Source organism: Eumetopias jubatus, unplaced genomic scaffold, assembly GCF_037043125.1.
Source record: "Eumetopias jubatus isolate StellerSeaLion01/CBP00866 unplaced genomic scaffold, mEumJub1_p1.0 scaffold_14, whole genome shotgun sequence".
NCBI classification, from domain to species: Eukaryota; Metazoa; Chordata; class Mammalia; order Carnivora; family Otariidae; genus Eumetopias; species Eumetopias jubatus.
In genome coordinates this window covers 30,663,402-30,682,382 of record NW_028274820.1, presented here as the reverse complement: position 1 = coordinate 30,682,382, position 18,981 = coordinate 30,663,402, and the positions used below count along the sequence as shown (strand labels likewise).

General features: G+C 35.3%; 1 protein-coding gene across 1 annotated transcript in view; it reads left to right on the top strand.

Moving 5' to 3' along the window:
- SEMA3D (semaphorin 3D) overlaps positions 1 to 18,981 on the top strand; it is a 121,822-nt gene that overhangs the window by 41,808 nt on the left and 61,033 nt on the right. The window contains exons 3-6 of the mRNA XM_028119411.1: positions 1,327 to 1,389; positions 7,976 to 8,095; positions 13,005 to 13,098; positions 15,846 to 15,974. Coding sequence (XP_027975212.1) covers positions 1,327 to 1,389; positions 7,976 to 8,095; positions 13,005 to 13,098; positions 15,846 to 15,974 — 406 coding nt within the window. The remainder of the gene's footprint in view (positions 1 to 1,326; positions 1,390 to 7,975; positions 8,096 to 13,004; positions 13,099 to 15,845; positions 15,975 to 18,981) is intronic.

Sequence of the window (18,981 nt, the reverse complement as noted above, 5' to 3'; positions counted from 1 at the left end):
CCTAGATACACCTTTGGACTATAATTTGCAGCCTGTTAAAATGTGCTCTAAATGAACAACCTTGCTTCATTTAAAAATCTTAGTAATTTTATTGAATTTGTCTATTAAGAGAGTTTGAGTGGTATTCTCTATTCTTCTCTATGTCTCTATTATTCAGAGACAGAAAACCCTAAAATTATACTATGAAGATAATCCATATACATTCTGGTGACTTCTAAGTCATTTGTGAATTCCAGGTTTAACAAGGCTCTTTCAGTGCATTCCCTCAGGATATTTTCCTTTTTCCTCACCCTATTAAGACATTTTCTGCTAACATTGGTGAGAAATGTAATCAAAGTTTGTCAGGAACTCTTGGAACATATATTATAAGCAACTCAGAGCTAACTCTTGTTTCTTCTTGCCTGTAGCTTAGCAGAAAGCGTTTCTTTCTTTAAGCTAATGGAGTAAAGTAACTGTTTGAATCTTATTTTGCAAAACCTTCTTGACGGAGTTGCTAAACTTTGTTAAAAACAAAAGAAAAACCTGTGTGATAAATTCCAAGACAGTTAAAACATGATTAAAAGCTACCAACCAAGGGATTTGCCACCTCCTTCCTTAATCATTTGCCCAAATAATAATTACTATGTGGTGATTGAGACCCCCTACTTCAGAGAGACTTGGGTCATATTTTGGCTTTGCTGGTGACTATGTATGTGGCATGTTACTTGACATGTTACTTAATGGCTGTATGAATGAGTTTTCTGATGTGAAAATGGGGAGAGTAAATACAGCCATGTCATGGGATCATTGTGAGATTTAAATAAGATAATACATAAAAAAATGTTTAAGTGACAGATGCATCTGAGCTCTATACATGTTAAATTTGCCAGCAAATCCACACTGGTCTTTGACTTGGAGTGATAACTTATGCTTGTAACAAAGTGCTGTTTCACACACTTCCCTGCACACATTTATAATGCCCCACCACTCTGAGTAAGTACAGAAAAAGAGCATAAATAGAATCTTCCTTAAGCAAATGCTATTCTGAAATTCTATCAACATCACGATAAGAATTTTTGGCCTTCTCTCAACATAATTTATCTATTATTAAATACATTTAAAAAGAAATTAAAAGACTGAAATATACAAATGAATGGTTCTATAGTTTTTCTTAGAAATTTTTTTAGGGTGGCTTTGGAAAATATCTATATCTCAAAAGTCTTGCATCATATCTAACATAGTTTTAGCCTGATACCCACTCTTCAATTCAACACACTCATTTTCCTAATTAGAATCGTAGGGTGTTTTAGATATTCAGATTCTGACACACTTTGAAATGTTTTACAGATTTATTGGCCCGCTGCAAAGGAACGAGTGGAATTATGTAAATTAGCTGGGAAAGATGCCAATGTAAGTATGAGACTTCAAAAATATCTTTGTTAAACTGGTACTGATATGATAATAAATATTTATATTGGTTTTTATTGGATTAATGGCATTGATGTATTATTTTTAAGACTGCATAAACATTCTGTGTAAAGATTAAGAAGATATAAAATATTTCTATCTTGCCAAAAGGAATGCCATTATCCTCAGAAATTTAGAAATACTAGACTTTCTAAAGTGTTAATTCTGGATATTATTATTTTCTTCACACAAATCTCAGAAATGCACTTAAAATATTAAAAATAAATCATCAGAAAATATACTTACAGGATTGTCTATTTTTCATTTATATGCCTGTATTTTGCAAATGCACACGAAATCATGAGCATTTTAGCATCACAAACATATAATTGATATTTAAGTTAATTTGGATTAAAATTAAACTTATAGCATCCAGAAGAAAAAATTCAAGAGTCGACATCATAGAGATAGTAAGAACAATTGGGTGCAAATGAATGACATAACATTCTGGAATAAGAACTAGAAATAATTTACTCTAAAATTCGCTTAAGCATAATTACATGAAATAACTTATAAAGGATAAATAATGGGGTTCTAATATAAACTTCTGGTTTAAGCTGCCTTAAGGGTCAGAGAAAACCTATAGATACACGCAACCAACTTAATTGCTTTGGAGGCATCCTGTCTGAATTGCTTTCACATTGTCCAAGTTGTCCTGCATTCTCCCCCACATTGTGTTGTCTGTTTTATCTCCAACAATGACTGAAGAGTGTTGTAGTTCTTCCTGCCTCTTCTCTTCATCTCCAGATGCTCTGTGTTCTGCCCTGACTTCTTGCACTGTGGTGATAGGGAGAATTGCTCTCTCTTTATTTTTTTTTGGCAAAGTAAATCATTTCCTGAATGTTACTGAAGATGAAAAGAGGTTCAAAACTTTTCAGAAACATGGATATCTTGAGGCGTCTTTTGCAACATTCTCTAACGTTGCTGTAAACACAGTAACACAGGGGTATTAAGCTGAGCAATGCCTTTATATTTAATAACAACAAAGAGTGTGTGTTATAGGAAAGCATAATTAGATACAAAAATCCTCACTTTATCAATGTGATAAAAATAAAACAATGTGACACATGATGACTCATATAATTGAGAGAAAGTTTAGGAAACTAAGAATTTGAGACAGCTGGTTTGCTTACCCATTTGTTCATGTATTTATTTATTCAACAAATATTTATTAAGAACCTAAATATGTAAATAAATATGTGTATGAAAGGATACAATTTCTACTATCATGGAGCTTTTAATACATAGTAACAAAATGATCAAAACAAAAGAAACTTTTGATTATGCCCTATTTCGTTTTCTTTCAGTATTAAATGTTATCTTTCCAAGCACATTTATGTTAACAGAAATATATCAGAGGGTATTAGCATCAAAAGCAACAGAAAACAGTTTTTACATTTATTTTACTTGAAATGAAAAAGATCAAACTATTCTATAATATATTCTTCTTCCTCCCATGCCTCTAATCTCTTCACCCTGTTCAGTATCTTAACTGAGCAGGTGCTCAGGTCTGCAAATCCTCGATACATTTTTGAACTTGTGGGGAAAAAAAAGATGCATTGGTTATGAGAGTTTTCAAAATTATTTTAATAACAGTACAAACATGCCATAAACAGCATGAACACTTTAATATTTTGTGTTTTACCAGGATTCACTGTTTAAAAAGGAGGCAAGTAGGAAAAGGTGGTTTAAATTTCATCCAATAAACTAATGTCCATGTTCCCATGGAGTAGATGAGGGATAAACACTCAAGGTCAAACCATCAGTGGAGGTTTTAATTGTAACGGTGTTCTCATTTCAGTATGTTTACTAAATCTGGTTATATAGTAACTCAGTTGCCCCTATGATTAAGTTAAAGCAAAGGGTGATAAACTTTTCTGGAGGTGGTATCCTGGAGCATGTAGGACCGAGTGTCTGGAACCTATTCTTGCAATTCATTTGTATTTGGGAGCTACTAATCAGCTTTAACCTTTAAGCACACCTACTGCCAGCTCAGGATTAGAGATATGGGGAGCTTTTCTCTTTTTACTGCAATCTGTAAAGTTTGATGTTGAATCATGTAGGGATAATACAATTCTCCGCCTCCTTCTTTTTAATCTGTCACTTTAAAATAGTAGTATATTTTAACATTACTAAGAATGGCTAACACTTTTTATAGCACTTACCCTGTTCCAGGAACAGCTTCCAATGCTTTATAATCTCGTTTAATCCTTATAACAATATTATAGGCTAGATTTTATTATTATTCCTCATTTTGTAGATGAGAAGACTGAGGCCAGAAAAATTAAATGGCTTGCCCAATATCACATATCTAGTAAATAGTGAAGCCAGAAATTGAATCCAGAAGTCTTGCCCCATAATTGGTGCTCTTACACAACACTGTGATCTACACATAAAGGTCTGAACTCTACGTATAAGTTCTTTTTTTTTTAAGATTTTATTTATTTATTTTAGAGACAGAGAGCGTGAGTGGGGGGAGGCACAGAGAGAGAGGGACAAGCAGACTCTGCAATGAGAGAGGAACCCAATGTGGGGCTCATTCTCAGGACCCTGAGATCATGACCTGAGCTGAAACTAAAAGTCAGACACTTAACTGACTGAGCCACCCAGGCAGGCTTGTCACACAAAGCTTTCTATAACCTGATCCCTCATTACGTCAAAGTCCCATCCCCCCCCCCAACACCTGTTGGTACTTCACACTCTGGAAAGAACTGCCTAGAGTTCTTCTTCTTTTTTAACTAATTTTTATTGTTATGTTAATCACCATACATTACGTCATTAGTTTTTGATGTAGTGCTCCATGATTCATTGCTTGCGTGTAACACCCAGTGCTCCATGCAGAACGTGCCCTCTTTAATACCCATCACCAGGCTAACCCATCCCCCCACCCCCCTCCCCTCTAGAACCCTCAGTTTGTTTTTCAGAGTCCATCGTCTCTACGTATAAGTAATGAAAACCTTATCCCTCAAATTGTACCCCTCAAATCACTTCTCTCTACACTATCCTCATAATAGAGATCCTCAGTTTACAGCGTTGCATAGATTTCAGCCGACAGAAAACTGAGACAAGTGTGTGGTTTTATTGACCTCTTTTATTACCTTTGGCATTCCCCTCTCTCCTCCCTTCTCTCTAGTAATTTTTACCTACTTCCCAAGAGTGTTTTTAGGATTAACAAGTGTTTGGAAAGACTGTCCCTTTACACAAAGGTACTATATAACTGAAAAATAGTGAATTATTTACCATAATGAAAGTTAGCTAATTGGGGTGGAGAGGGAGTGGAAGATGAGGAAACAAAGGAGAACTATTCCCCTTTTTTGACCACAGTCTCCAGTTTAGTCCAAAGAAAGGAAATAGTGACAGGAAGCTATTTCATAGTACTTTGTTTCTGCTTAGAATATTATTCAAAGAAAGTCACTAAAGAAGTGTCCTTAGTCCTGACTATAAAGAGTGGAGACAGCAGCTCAGTCCAGGCAAAAGAACGCACAGGATGTGGGCAGCCTGGGTTGTGTTTGTCATCTTAACCCTAGAGGCACACAACCTTGTCAATGGAGACATGACGTAGACTTCAAGGATCTTCCATCGCCCAAGTTCTATGATTACATTCTTTCTTTCTTCTTTTTTAAAGAACGTCTAAAAGCAAAACAAAGTGCTCATTGTAGAAAGTTTGCAAATTACATGGAAGTCATCTGTAAATATCTCCTCCCCCATGAACATTACCCAGAGATAGCTGGTGACATTTTGATGTTTATTCTTCTATCTTATCTATTTACTATTTTTCAGAATGAAATCATTGTATACATAGTCCCCTAAAACATTTTTTTTCATTTTGCAAACTGCCATGAGCATTTTCCCATGTCATTAAATTCCTTTTTATAACACTACTTTTAATAGCCACACTGCATTCCTTTATATATTATTTCATCAATCCTCTATTGTTAGAAATTTGGTTTATATCCAGGTTTTAGCTATTATAAGTGATGCTTCACATGAAAAATCTTATATGTAAATACTGTGAACATCTTTGATTATTGAGTAGAATTACTGGTCAAGGATATAATTTTGGGGGGGTTTTTTGGACATAAATTTTTTTATACATATTGCAAAACTACCCTCCAGTAAGTTTATGCTTTCTGTGTTTAACCAACAGTGCATGTTCATGAGAGGGTATATTTTGCCATACTCTTGCTAATAATAGTGGGTACAACATATGGTTAATATTTAATGCTAATACATAAATGAATAAAATAAATGTATTTAATCTTTGCCAACAAAATGAAAATTATTTTTGTTATTTTTGCCTGAAATTCTTTCATTACTATAAATACTAAATATTTTATGTAGTTGTAAAATTAGGGCTTATTTTTTGGAATATCATATCCCTATTATTTATAATTTTAAATTTTAGTGTTTGCCTTTTCCTAACTGGTTATTTACAGATTTTCAAGAGATATATATATATATATATATAAAATATCATATTAGTATACATATTTTAAGATATATATAAGATATATTATATCTTATACATATTATAAGATATAAGATATATATGTGTATAAAATACATTATTACTTTGTGATCAACTTACTTAAAAATATTTTTCCCAGTTATTTGATATATACACTTTTACATATTTAAATAGGCATACTTCTCTTTTTTTTCTTTAAAATATTTTCCTCTGTCTTGCCATGACAGCTAGTTTTTGCTCTGTAGAAATTTCTACTTTAGATCTTCCATTTTTAAGAGAGAAATGTAATGTAGGGATTATCATGTACTTATTTTGAAGTATGGACAACTCATTAAAATATTTTCAACACTAAGACCTAAGCAGATACCTGTGTAGACTGGAATTTTTTTTTTAAGATTTATCTCTTTTTGAGAGAGAGAATGCATGTGTGTGTGAGCAAGGGAGGGGCAGAGGGATAGGGAGAGAGAGAATCTTCCAGCAGACTCCTCGCTGATCACAGAGCAAAGCTGGGCTTGATCCCAGGACACTGAGATCATGACCTTAGCCTAAATCAAGAGTGGGCCCTTTAACCAACTGAGCCACTCAGACACCCTGTAGACTGGATTCTATTCTGAGGTCTGTTAGCACTGTAGCACTGTGAAAAGTCTGTGGTGATGACCAAAAATATTTGATGATCATTCTATTCTACAAAATATACTAAAAATAAAAACAAACTATATTTCTAAAATCATGAGTGTCTCTCCATATATAATCTAAATAAATTAAAATTAGCAATTATAAGTTATCAGAAATATATATAAAGCTGTTTTTCACTCTAAAATCTGACTAGCCACTGGGATATTGATATTTTATATAGATCCAAATCAGGGTAAATAATAATTATTAATATTATATTGTTTAACTTAATCCTGTCAGTTAAGTTGCTGTCTGCTTTCTGAAAATTGTATTTAATTCTTAAAACCACTCTACCAGTTAGGTCATTGTTTTTTGTCTTTTGGGTTCTTTTGTAATATATTCCTTCTTAACAACTCTTACAACAAGAGTGACCCATTAAGTCAACATCTGACTGGTGAGGAATGCATGGCCATTCAGGTAGGGAAGAGCTAGACTTTTTCTATGAATCCCAGTGGTTTCATAGGTTTATACCTTTCTTGGTGAACACTTCCCCATCTCCTAGATAAAGTCAATACAGAATAAAAGTATACTCCAGCCCAGTGTTTTCTCAGGGATTTTGGGGTCCAGGAACCATGAAGCCAATAATCAGGTAAAGATAAGGAATTACTTATGGGAGATAAATCAAAAATAATGTATAATAACAGGAATGACTACTCTGAAAAATTAAGAGTCACTACTTATAACTAACTAGGGGATAGATAATATATGTTATAATGATAATAATGCAAAGAAATATCTTTAGGACCAAGCACATGCAAAACAAGCAGAAATATAAAAATCTCTTCAAAATTTTGACTTGGTGTTAGAAAATGGGGAAAGAAGAGATTCTTGGAATAAAGAGAAATTAAGTTGAGTTTTAAAGGCTCTGTAACATTAAAAATAGATGGGAATAAAGTGGTAGTGCATTCCATCCAATAAAAATGGAATACATATATGGTTATACACAAGTGTGTTCATGTTTTGTTCAGTTGAGACAGTTGATGTTGTCAACAGTGGATCTAAAATGTGATAGACAATGTGGGAACATCAAAACATGACAGGTTTTGTTCTTAGGTAATTCCTGAAAGAAGGTATGGATATCTCATTCTGTTGATATCCATTCTCTAGGCCGTGCTGAATACCTATAGAGATATGCACTCTAGCATTCTGATTAGTTCAACACCTGTAAAACTTCAAAAAAGCTTCAATCACTCATTTAAGCCACAGTTTCTAGTTTGTTTTGCCTCCTTTGCTAAGTCAGATGTTTAAGCATGTCTCATGAATCGTTTTCATTTTTGCTGTTTTTCTTGATGATTTATCTCCTTGGAAAACAGGTGGTATGAATGATAATCTTTCAACAACATGAATTGTGTGCTAATGCCTTTATTTTTTTTTTATGTCCAATAGACAGAATGTGCAAATTTCATCCGCGTACTTCAACCCTATAACAAAACTCACATTTATGTGTGTGGAACTGGAGCATTTCATCCAATATGTGGTTATATTGATCTTGGAGTCTACAAGGAGGTAATATAATGAAATTGCATGAAAACAATTAGTTGTAATATCTTGTCACTTAATGTCTTTGACATAAAACAGGCAGATTTGAATATAAAGTTTGAACCATATAGTTTATGAATCACATAAGAACTCATGTTCCCAACCACCTTATAGATTGCCATTTTGATTACACACTTTATCTACCCAATAAAAAGTTTTTTTATTAGAAGTTTTTTTAATGAGATGATCAAAATTAAAAGTGTAAAATGTTGAAAGTGTTTGTTTTCTATAGACTCTGTGTATGTTCTTGTTTTCTTTTGAGTTTCCATTGTAATTAGATCTGTATTAGTTGCTGTTAGTAAAAATCCACATCCCATGTGACCTTGCAGTGGAATTGTATCTTATAAATAATTTCATTTTTCTCATCCAGCAAATTTGACCTGTTATATACGGTTACACACTAAGTACAGTGGTGCACACTAAGTACAGAGAATTTTATTTTTTTTCTTAAAATTATATACATAGTCATTAGCACACTGAATTCATTATTTCTGCTGGGCCAAATTGCCATAGTGCAAATAAAGATGTACTAAATTAAGAGTAATATATTCCAGCTATCAATGAACATTTTAATAAATGAGAAACATGCAGAATTCTGTAATTTAATTAATAACTGATACATTAAAGTGCTTTCTTTGTATCATGGACTATGCCAGGCACTTTACATGGATTGTCTCTGAAATTTCACAATGCTCTTAATTGAAGTTAGTACCTTTATAAGTCCCAACTTACAAGTTAGTAAAAATTGAGTCTCAGTGGAATTAAATAACATGCCTAAAATCACCCAGCTAATAAGTGGTCTGGCAAGGAATTGAGCCAAAGCAGTCTGTCTCTAGAGCAAGCATGCCCAACTGAGCTTTAGAGTACATACTCTAAATTGTTTCTTTGTATGGGTTTGATGGGTTGTACTGTCATCCTTATGTTTATGTATATACTACTTGTGAATAACCACACATATTTGCAGGATAATTCGCTGTGTGTTTGAAAGTAAAGTCTGGGCTTATGGAACAGGTTTCTTTACATTGATTTAACTGATTCATGCAGAGATCAAACCCACAGCTGTGGCTGGATTAATTTTCCTCTCTAACCAACTTGTCTAACCAGCCCATTCTCAACTGTTTGAAAATAAAGCAACCCTCATAGTTAAATCTCCGAACCACCAGGAGACTTGGCAACTTGAATCCATCATTCTTTGTTGCTGGTGTAATGTTCTCTTGCCTAGCTTTGATGAAGGGTAATATATAACAGTAGCTCATAGCATAGGGTGTAATTATATTAGATAGCCCCACAGCTTGGTTGTGTTTTGAGGCCTGAGGCTGAAGGCCAAACTCACAACTTGCTGAGGGGTGCAAATAGTGTTCTTTAACTCCTAAAAGTCACAAGTGCTGAAAGGGAATTTAGATGGAGCTAATTACTTAGCTTGGGGCTGTCAAGAGGGCCTGGGACAGTCAGATTTATAAGGTCTGTGACTCAGAGAATTATGGGTGAGCTGGGAGGTGAGCCTGGTGATTTTTCCACTGGTCAGGAATACAGGTAATTGTATGGCAACACTGCTTGAAGATTGTTAACTTTTTCCCAGGAATTCATTGCTCTTCCAGAGGGAATTTAGAAGCCTCTTCCATTTTCAAATAGATAAGGTTTCTCCTGAGGGGGCTGGAAAGAGGGACTGGCAATATGTAAGAGGGACGCAGAAGGGAAGTGTGGGAAGTCCCCTTCCTGGGGAATCCTGGGACAGTGAGAGGAAAGAGGAAAAAAGCTCAAATGAATCCCAGATTTCTGTCCTTGGCAGTGAGTTAGAGAATGGTGTTACTGAGGTGAGAATAGTAACAAGTTTGCGAGGGAAACGGTGAGTGAGTCTTGTACGTTCTGCATTTGCAAAATGTTCAGTTAGGTCATGCCAAACAGGCGGTTGGATCCGGATTTCAGGACAGGAGTCAGGGCAGTTGTCAACAGCTAATCGTTGGAGCCTGGGCAGCCAGAGTTTGAATTATGGCTTCAGTCATTTACCAGCTCTGTAGTCTTATGCATCCTGCATAAACTCTTGAAGCTTCTGTTTATTCAGCAAAATGAGGATGATAATAATAGTAGCTACCTCCCAGAGTTATTTGAAGGATAAAATGAGAAAATGCTTGTATGGGCTTTGGCAGAGCCCATGCTTCATTCCAGTCACTTACCACTTACGACTCAGCTGTACTAGGCAATAGGAACACGAAAGGCAGCAAGGCAAGGATTTGGAAAGTGTGTATGTAAACTTCATGGAAAAATAATGTCTGCAATGTGTGTATGCATGTATGTGTATGTATAAATGTGTGTGTATATGCGTGTGTGTATACATGTGTGTGTATGTATAGATGTGTTTGTGTGTATGTATACATATATTCTGGGTGTGTATATATATACATTTATGCTGTGATACTAGCAATGCCTGTTATTTGTTTAGTAATTACACTGGAAGGATGTTCTTCCTCTGGGATCTCCCCTCTGCTGCCAGAAATCTCATCTCTAAATGGGGGTGGTATTAACAATAACTCTGCCTAGTTGCCCTGATGACTAAATGTTTTCCTATCATGCTCATCTCTTTACTCCAACAATATACGTTGGTATGTTTTGCTTACTTAATTACGCTGAAGGAATTTTCTTATAAAACTGAAGTTGTCTCAAAAGTTAGTGTCCTGTAATTCAGTCGGTTTATCTCCCAAAGTCCACTCAGTCGACCGTTATTTTTTACAAAATATTCCTCTTGGTGTCCTTAACTCTGGCTTAAGGAAACTCTCTTTCCTGATAATTCCTTTCTCCAGGAGATTATAGGAGAGACCTTGTCCTAAGCCTTCAAGATATCAATGTTATGGGCTTATCTTGAGAATGTAATGAAATGTTGCATCTTAAAAACAGAAGTCTGTACAATTAGGAGGGTTTATCTAGTACTTTTCATCAACTGTGACACTCTCCTATTTTCTTGATCTTTCCTTTTTAACTTTTTACGGTAATCTTCTGGGATTCAGTTTACTTTTTCCCATTATGATATCCTATTATAGGCCTTAGAGTCAACAGTTCTGTTTGACCTGTGGAAAATAATGTGCCCTTAATGATATTTAAACACACATGAATGCCACTCTCTACAGGTGTTTTGTTTTTTTTTTTCCCTGACATCTCTGTAGCCCCCTTCGCAGTTGGGAAGCATGCCCTAAATGGGTTCTCACTGTACCTTTTCCATGCCAAGGTTCCACTATCACAGCTTGTCATTAGCTGGCCTGTTCCAACTAAACATACTTGGATTTGATCATATTACATGGTCATGGTGAGTCTATAAATTGATTTTAACACATTTTTAAATCCATGAGTTTGAAATTCTGAGGTGAGATTAGTTAACAGCATGAACTTTGGGGACAGCCCTGAGAGTTCAAGCTACTGCTTTGCGTCTTACTAGCTATGTGCTGCTGAACAAGATAGTTATCCCCTTCTGTCCTCAATATTTCACTTGTGAAGCTGGAATTCTTAAAGCAGCTGTAGCTTTAGGCTTATGGTGAGGATTCAATGAGACAATGTACATAAATTTCCTGGGCCTACAGTTAGTACCTATTAATGGCAGGGACTATTCCTGTTAGCATAAAAGTGCATTTACTTAAAACTATGAAATAGCCATTGTCAATCATGCTATTTAAATTGCTACCACTATTTTTTTTTTAATAAGGTGGTCATTACTATTGGTTGTGTTCAGAAGAAACAAATCTGAAATGACAACACAGTACAACAAACAATCCAGTTGCCTCTATCCCTTTTGCTTCATTGCTTACTTTCTAGATAAGTAGCCCTGAATGTTCCTTTCTTAATATTCATGTGTTCTGATGCAACTTGGTAGATACACCATCTAGAGAAAATGTCTGAAATGCTAGATTTCTCTAACTAGTGCATATGCAGGGCGAGTCATCAGCCTTTCTGCTGGATGGTAGTGTTGTCATTGTTATGAAACACTCAAACTCATGGGGCCATATTCATTATACATTCCTATTTTTCTTGGAAAGTTCAACTTAAGATGTTATTTCTTTCCTGAATATTAAAAGTCTGCCAATGTCATTCTGTCTGTGGCCACTATTATAAAAATAGATATTTCAGCCAAAATAACTATGTGGTTTTAATGTGCATAGTGTTTTCATAATAGTGAAAATACTACAACAGGGTTTCTTTTGGTTGTTGGTTTTTTTTTTTGTTTGTTTTTGGGGTTTTTTTTTGCCCACATGTATCAACAGCTCTGTAAATGGACTGCCTGCCTTAGCACGCTATTATGTCTCTAAAATCACAAAGTGTCACAAGGCCTATTTTGGTTTAGTTGAAGATGTGTGAGTAAATAAACCACAATAGTAATGAAAGTATGATTATTTTAGTAAATTCATTTCTTTTTTTTTTTTTTTTAAGCATTGTGGGGCTCAAACTCATGAACCTGAGATCAACAGTCACATGGTCAATGAACTGAGCCAGCCAGGTGCCCCATAAATTCATTTCTTAGATGAAGAAATTAGCTTATTAGGCTCAATAAATTTGTTATTAGCCTTAAGAAATGTGTGTGCTTGATGGTGATTTTGATAATGAGAGTGGTCCAGACTTAGTGAATTGATGGTTATACACTACTTCCAATTGAAGAATTCATTCAGTATTATCATTACTACTTTGGGCAAACACAGACCAAAACATGGGAATTGAGCCTTGCCAGAAATAATATTTGCTAAAGAGTTAAGGAGCACAGCATGATGCACATGCTATATGCTCAATCAGTTTTTGTTGAATTAATGAGTTAGAATTTAGTTCTTATCTCCTAGCTCCTTGCTGATTGTGCTATTTTTAAAAAAAATCTCACTTATGTTAATATCTCTCCTAACAGGAAGTTGTATTCAAACTAGACACACATAACTTGGAGTCTGGCAGACTGAAATGTCCTTTTGACCCTCAGCAGCCTTTTGCCTCAGTAATGACAGGTAAGATCAATGGCCTTGCTTTTAGGTGGTTTTCTGAAAAGGTATGTGTAGACTCAACCACATTTTCTTATTGAGTTCAAGATTATTTGGGATTACTCTTTCACTGGGTATTTGATTATAGTATTTTAGTGCCAAATCTCTATATTTAGCATCCTTATCATCAGGGGAAGCCCAAGCAAATCCTTCATTTCTACACAGTTTTTTTTTTTTTTTTTTTTTTTAATCTGAGAAAGAGAGAGTGAGAGCACAAGGAGGGGAAAGGGCAGAGGGAGAAGGACAAGCGGACTCCCCGATGAGAGGGGAGCCAGCCTGGGGTGATCCCAGGACCCCAAGATCATGACCTGAGCCGAAGGCAGTTGCTTAACCGACTTGAGCCACCCAGGTGCCCCTCTACACAGTTTTTAAATGAACTTCTGGTTGAATTATTTTTAATGCAAATGACACATACTTACTTGTTCTATAATTGCATATTTAGATTTCTCAGATTTTCTTATGCTAAGCCATGTCCCTATTTGGCTTACTACAGAAGTTAAATTTAGCAATTCCTTAAACATAGTAGGTTACAAAATATATTGAAGATTTGAGTGGAAGGATTAATAGTAAGATGTAGTGGATAAACTAATAAAACAAATGATAGAATACAGATAACATAGAATACGGATAATAGAATTTTATAACACCTTTTCCCCTCAATTTCACATTAACCTGATTGTAGTAATGGAAATGTGAATTTTTTGCTAGCACATTCAGTCTTCTCTTGCTTTGTCTACATCTTAAATTCACTTGTGAGGTGATTATCCTGTTTAAAGAAGGCAGTGCTGTGTGGTCTGAAGTCTGTTCTGAGGAATGTTGCCATGACCTCTGAATTTTAACCATTATAAGGACTCCTTTTGTCTTGGTTTGGTTCCTGACTTTACTCTCTTTTTATTGAACTTGTCTATCAAATGTTTGAATAGACGATAAGAGTGAAGCACCATGACATTTTAATTTTCACTTAGTGAGAACTAGTGATCTTCCTTTGAAGTGAAAGTGTGCGCGTTTTTGTGTGTTTTGAAAATTGTATGACTGATGTTCAGTCTTTATCCTCAGAAAGGGAGATAGATGATTTGGGATTCTGATCTGTCAAGTGGGGTTGACATATCCTTAATAAAAACAATGGACTGTGGATATCGGTGACCCCTCTTACAAATCCCTAAGTGATTTAAATACAAAGAAGACAGTTTTAAACCCTGGATATACAGATACAGTTTTTAGGTTGAAACACACCTTTTTTTTTCTTAACAATATGTTCAATTATCCACAGTGTTTTTTTATGTTTCAAACGAATAGTTTGTTTTCTTTACTCTTACCAAGTAAGAGTCTTTATTGATGTTGTTATTTTTCTTCTGTTTTTTAAAAATTTGCTCCACAAATGAAATATTGTCATTTACCATTTATCTTAGGGGATTGCTTTAAGAGAAGGAAGTGGTGTCATATCTACATTTACTTTACCTAACTGGATTTCTCTCTTGTGTTTTGTTTTGTTTTCCTTTGGAAATTGACTCTTGTCATTATTTAGATTGGTTGACTCAAATAGTTCAGTAAAAGGTTATTTAGATGGATGTAATCAGAGGATTTAGGAAGTATTTCAATCACTTATAGAAAGTCAGAATTTTTAAAGGTAATGTTTCTGAGGAAAATTGGATTTTAGTGATAAAATGTGTCTTTCACTGATCTTAGCCATTTAAAAATCTAAATGCTCTATAGAGATTAGCCTTTTCTTTTTTTATTTTGGTCTATTAGGTGTACTCAACATTATTGACTATAAAGATTTCTTGAAATAGAGGCTTAGCTTTCAAAGGGGCAATATATTCTACTGTAGGGACAGCATTCTCGTCTCTCCCCCCTCTAAACGCTGACTAGCGTTAGGGAACACTGGCCCCCACTCCCCTTTCTCTCCCCCAATCCTTTTGTCTTCCCCTTCTTCCCTGATCTCTTCCTTCTCCCTCCCCTTCCTCTCAAACTTCTCTTTCCCTTCTTACACCACCCTCCCTTTCTCCTCTCCTTTCTCTTCTGCCCGATCCCCACCTTGTGCCCCCCCCCCACCACTTCTCTCTTTCTGGTAAAACATGGAGATGCATTTTACATAAATAACAGGACAAAGAAGTTCGGTATGCAGTGATAGCCACATCTTTCCCTTTTCAGGAATTCCTGTTTATCAGAACCATTAGAGATGTGATTAGCTACAAGGAATGCAACATGTTATAATTACCAAGAATGACTTCAGTGCCGAAAGCTCCCTTTCAGCAGAGGTTAGGCAGAGAAAAGTTGTGGTCATTGAGGTTGTGTCGGTTAAGTAAATACTAATTACACAATCCATTCCTCATTATGGCATTTACTTTTTAGTATTTTTTGTGCTGCTACGAAGACAAATTCCTAATTATGATGTATCCTTGAGTTATTTGTGGGGAGAGGGGAAAGGAGGAAGAGCTTATTCATAAGAGAAGCTAATGCATACGCAATTATGAATTCAGAAGACTTTGGTCATTTTTATCTTCAGGTCTCTAGCACCAGCGTACCAAAGTTCATTGGGTTATCTTTCTTTGACTCTACAAATTTTTCAAAATTTGAATGTGAAATTTATGAAACAGTATCTTCTCATGTTAAGCAAGAAACGTCTTTGGTTTCATGCAATGAAATTAGTATATTGCAAATAGTATTTGCTGCTGTATTCTTAGAAGTCCTGTGTATTGTCTTCCCCCTCTCAGATGAGTACCTCTATTCTGGAACAGCGTCTGATTTCCTTGGCAAAGACACGGCATTCACGCGGTCCCTTGGGCCTACTCATGACCATCATTACATCAGAACCGACATTTCGGAACACTACTGGCTCAATGGTTAGTGATTTTCTCTTTTCGTTTTTTTGCCTTGGCTTTTGGGCAGATAAGAAACTCATTATTACTCATTCAAATGTGTTTGGGAATAAGTGGTTTAGCTTAACATTATAAAATACATTTGATTACTTCCCCACTAAGACAAATCTCCAGAACCTGTTGCGTATAAAATAATAATAGCTGACACTTACTGGAAGTGTGCTATTGCCCTTGACACTGTTCCATGGTCTAACTGATCTTTTAAATGTCCACAATGACATATGAGGTATGCATTATTATTATTATTGTGTGCCTTTTTAAGATGAGTAAACAGATAGAATGAAGTTGAGAAATTTGGTCAAGTTCTTATAACTTGTCAGTTGTAGACCCTGGGGTTCAAGTCGGCAATCTTTCTCCTGAAGTCTGTTTTTTAATGACTAAGCCAAATACTGTCTATGAGCCTAATAACAAGTGGGATAGGTTGTAATGCTAACTTCTTTTGTTAAAAGGTTATTTATACTTGGGTTGACATGTCCTTCTAAAATTTTAAGCATATTAATATTGACATAAGTTTATCTGATTACTTTTTTGTTTGGAGGTGTTACAGTATTCTGAGTTTTAAAAAAGCCACTAATGAATTAATTGATTAATTAATTAATTAGTTTGTTTATGTTCTCCTGCCTTATAGCAGATCAGGTTTTATCATGATAGTCTAATGTTTTCTAATTATCATAGGACTTTATTATAAAGTGTGGCAGAATAACATAACATTGCCACTTAAGCAGACAAACATTTCTCTTTCCCACCATAAATACTGGGTTTTAGTGGAGGAGGCCTGGGTAGACGTTTCCTAGGGGCTATCTCTCTATCTCTCAGTATCATTCAAGCAGTGACAACATAAACAAAAGGGAAAAACGCTTTAAAACATTTCTTTAGTCAGAACCTCCAGATCCATTTGTTTACACAACAATGGGATCTCCCTTGACCAAAAGAGAGCCTATTAACGGGGAAGACAAACTTAGAAGATCTCCCAACTATGTGATTACTCATTAATTTCTCTACACTCAGACAAGGCAAGACTATCTTCTTGAGCATTGTGAGGTTTTTGTGGAAATACTTGGTTTGAGAGTGAGTCCATGGATTTTACCAAATAGAAAAACTTACCCATCTGTTTGGGTAGCAAGATATACTTACGGCTTTAAAATGAAGTATAGATTGTATTTCTTAATCTTGGGATGGCAAATGTCATCATATCGCCACTCTTTTCGGAGATTATTCTATTTATTCCTTAACAATGACATGTCCATTAAGAAGTCTGCCGCATTGCTGAATTAATAAATGTAGGAAATCTTTATTCAACTATTATTTGACTAGCATGTTTTTCTTAAATGCTGTGTGAAGAGAATTACAAAGTAGGAAGCCTTGCATTGGTTTAACATTTAATAACAACTTTTGAGGACCCTTGGCATACTGAATGCTGTTCTACTCATGGGCTTGCAAAGATTACATGGGAGGGTTACTGACCTCAGGGATGACTACCGGAAGCATTAGAAGAGAGTGGGAGTTGGGGCTGGAAAGCTATAAATATTATCCTGACATCACAGGGAAGTTAACTATGGTTTAGTTCTTTTTTTTTTCTTTAGGTATAATTGACACATAACATTATATTAGTTTCAAGGGTATAATATCATGATTCAATATTTGCATATATTGCAAAATGATCATAACAAGTCTAGTTAACATCCGTCACCGTACAGTTGGAAGTATTTTTGTGTGTGTGATGAGAACTTCTAAGATTTACTCTTAGCAACTTTCAAATGTGCCATACAGTATATTAACTGTAGTCACCATGCTGTACATTACATCCCCAGGACTTAACTTATTTTATAACTGGAAGTTTGTGCCTTTTCACCCCCTTCATCCATAACCTGGTCTTACTTAGGGAATCGGATCTTTGTTTTTTATAAAGTAACTGACAGTAGTATGAAGAGAAGACTAAAAGAGAATGAGGCTAGAGAAAGAAACCATAACAAGGAATCAGGAAAATGTGGGACAAGAACAGAGGTATTGGCAGCTGAGATGGATGTGAGAATATAGAGCAACAAATATTTGAAATAGAAGATATTTGAGAATGGAAGAATCCAAGGATCTGAGGATGGAATTCAAGAGAAGGTTTTAGATACTGAGAAAACCTTGTGATTAAAGAAGTCAGTGGAAAGGAAGAAAGGAGAAAGGATACACAGTTGAAAAGTCTCAATGGACTGAATGCAGACAAATGACTATGAATTAGGACTAATATTTATGGTTCTAAGACATTCAAGGCAGAATGCTTATTGATTAATGGCCAGGGGACCATAAAACCCGGTTTGCCCTGGACATTTCCAGTCTACCTCTAATGTTCTGTACCTCTCAAATGTGTCCTAGTTTAGACAAGAATCACAGCTCTGTTTCTATGGAATTTAATTATGTAGGTTTAAATCCTGAATATCACTTATTTGTGACCTTGGTCAAACCTTTCTGTGTGTCTACATTTTTTTGTCAAAGATTCGACATAATAATAGTTATTTATTCGCAGGGTGTTCTAAGGATTAAATGAGATCATATAGGGAAGATCATATTGGGAAGACTGATGGAAGACAGTTTTAAGAGCAGTTCAGTTGTCAATGCTGTCATCACATCATTGTCCTTATTCTTGAAGGTGAAAAAGGCAGGAGGTGGGACTAAAACACCAAAGGCTCTGTGGTTCACTGACATCTATTTAGCATTTGTAACTATTGACCACCTTTTCTTTCTCTCTCTCTGCATTTCATAATTCTGTGAGCTCCTCCACTCTCAGATTTCCAACTGTTTCCTGTGCTCCAGTATTTCCCGAAACTACATTTCCAAGCCTTTTTTTCTGCCACTCAGAGCCCTTAAGAATAGTTATTTGGGTCTCTTACATTTTCATCCCAGATTACAAGAAAGAAGCTGATTGTTTTATATGCAAATAAAGATATCTAAGCCTTCACCCTGGTTGTGCCACTAAGTGCTT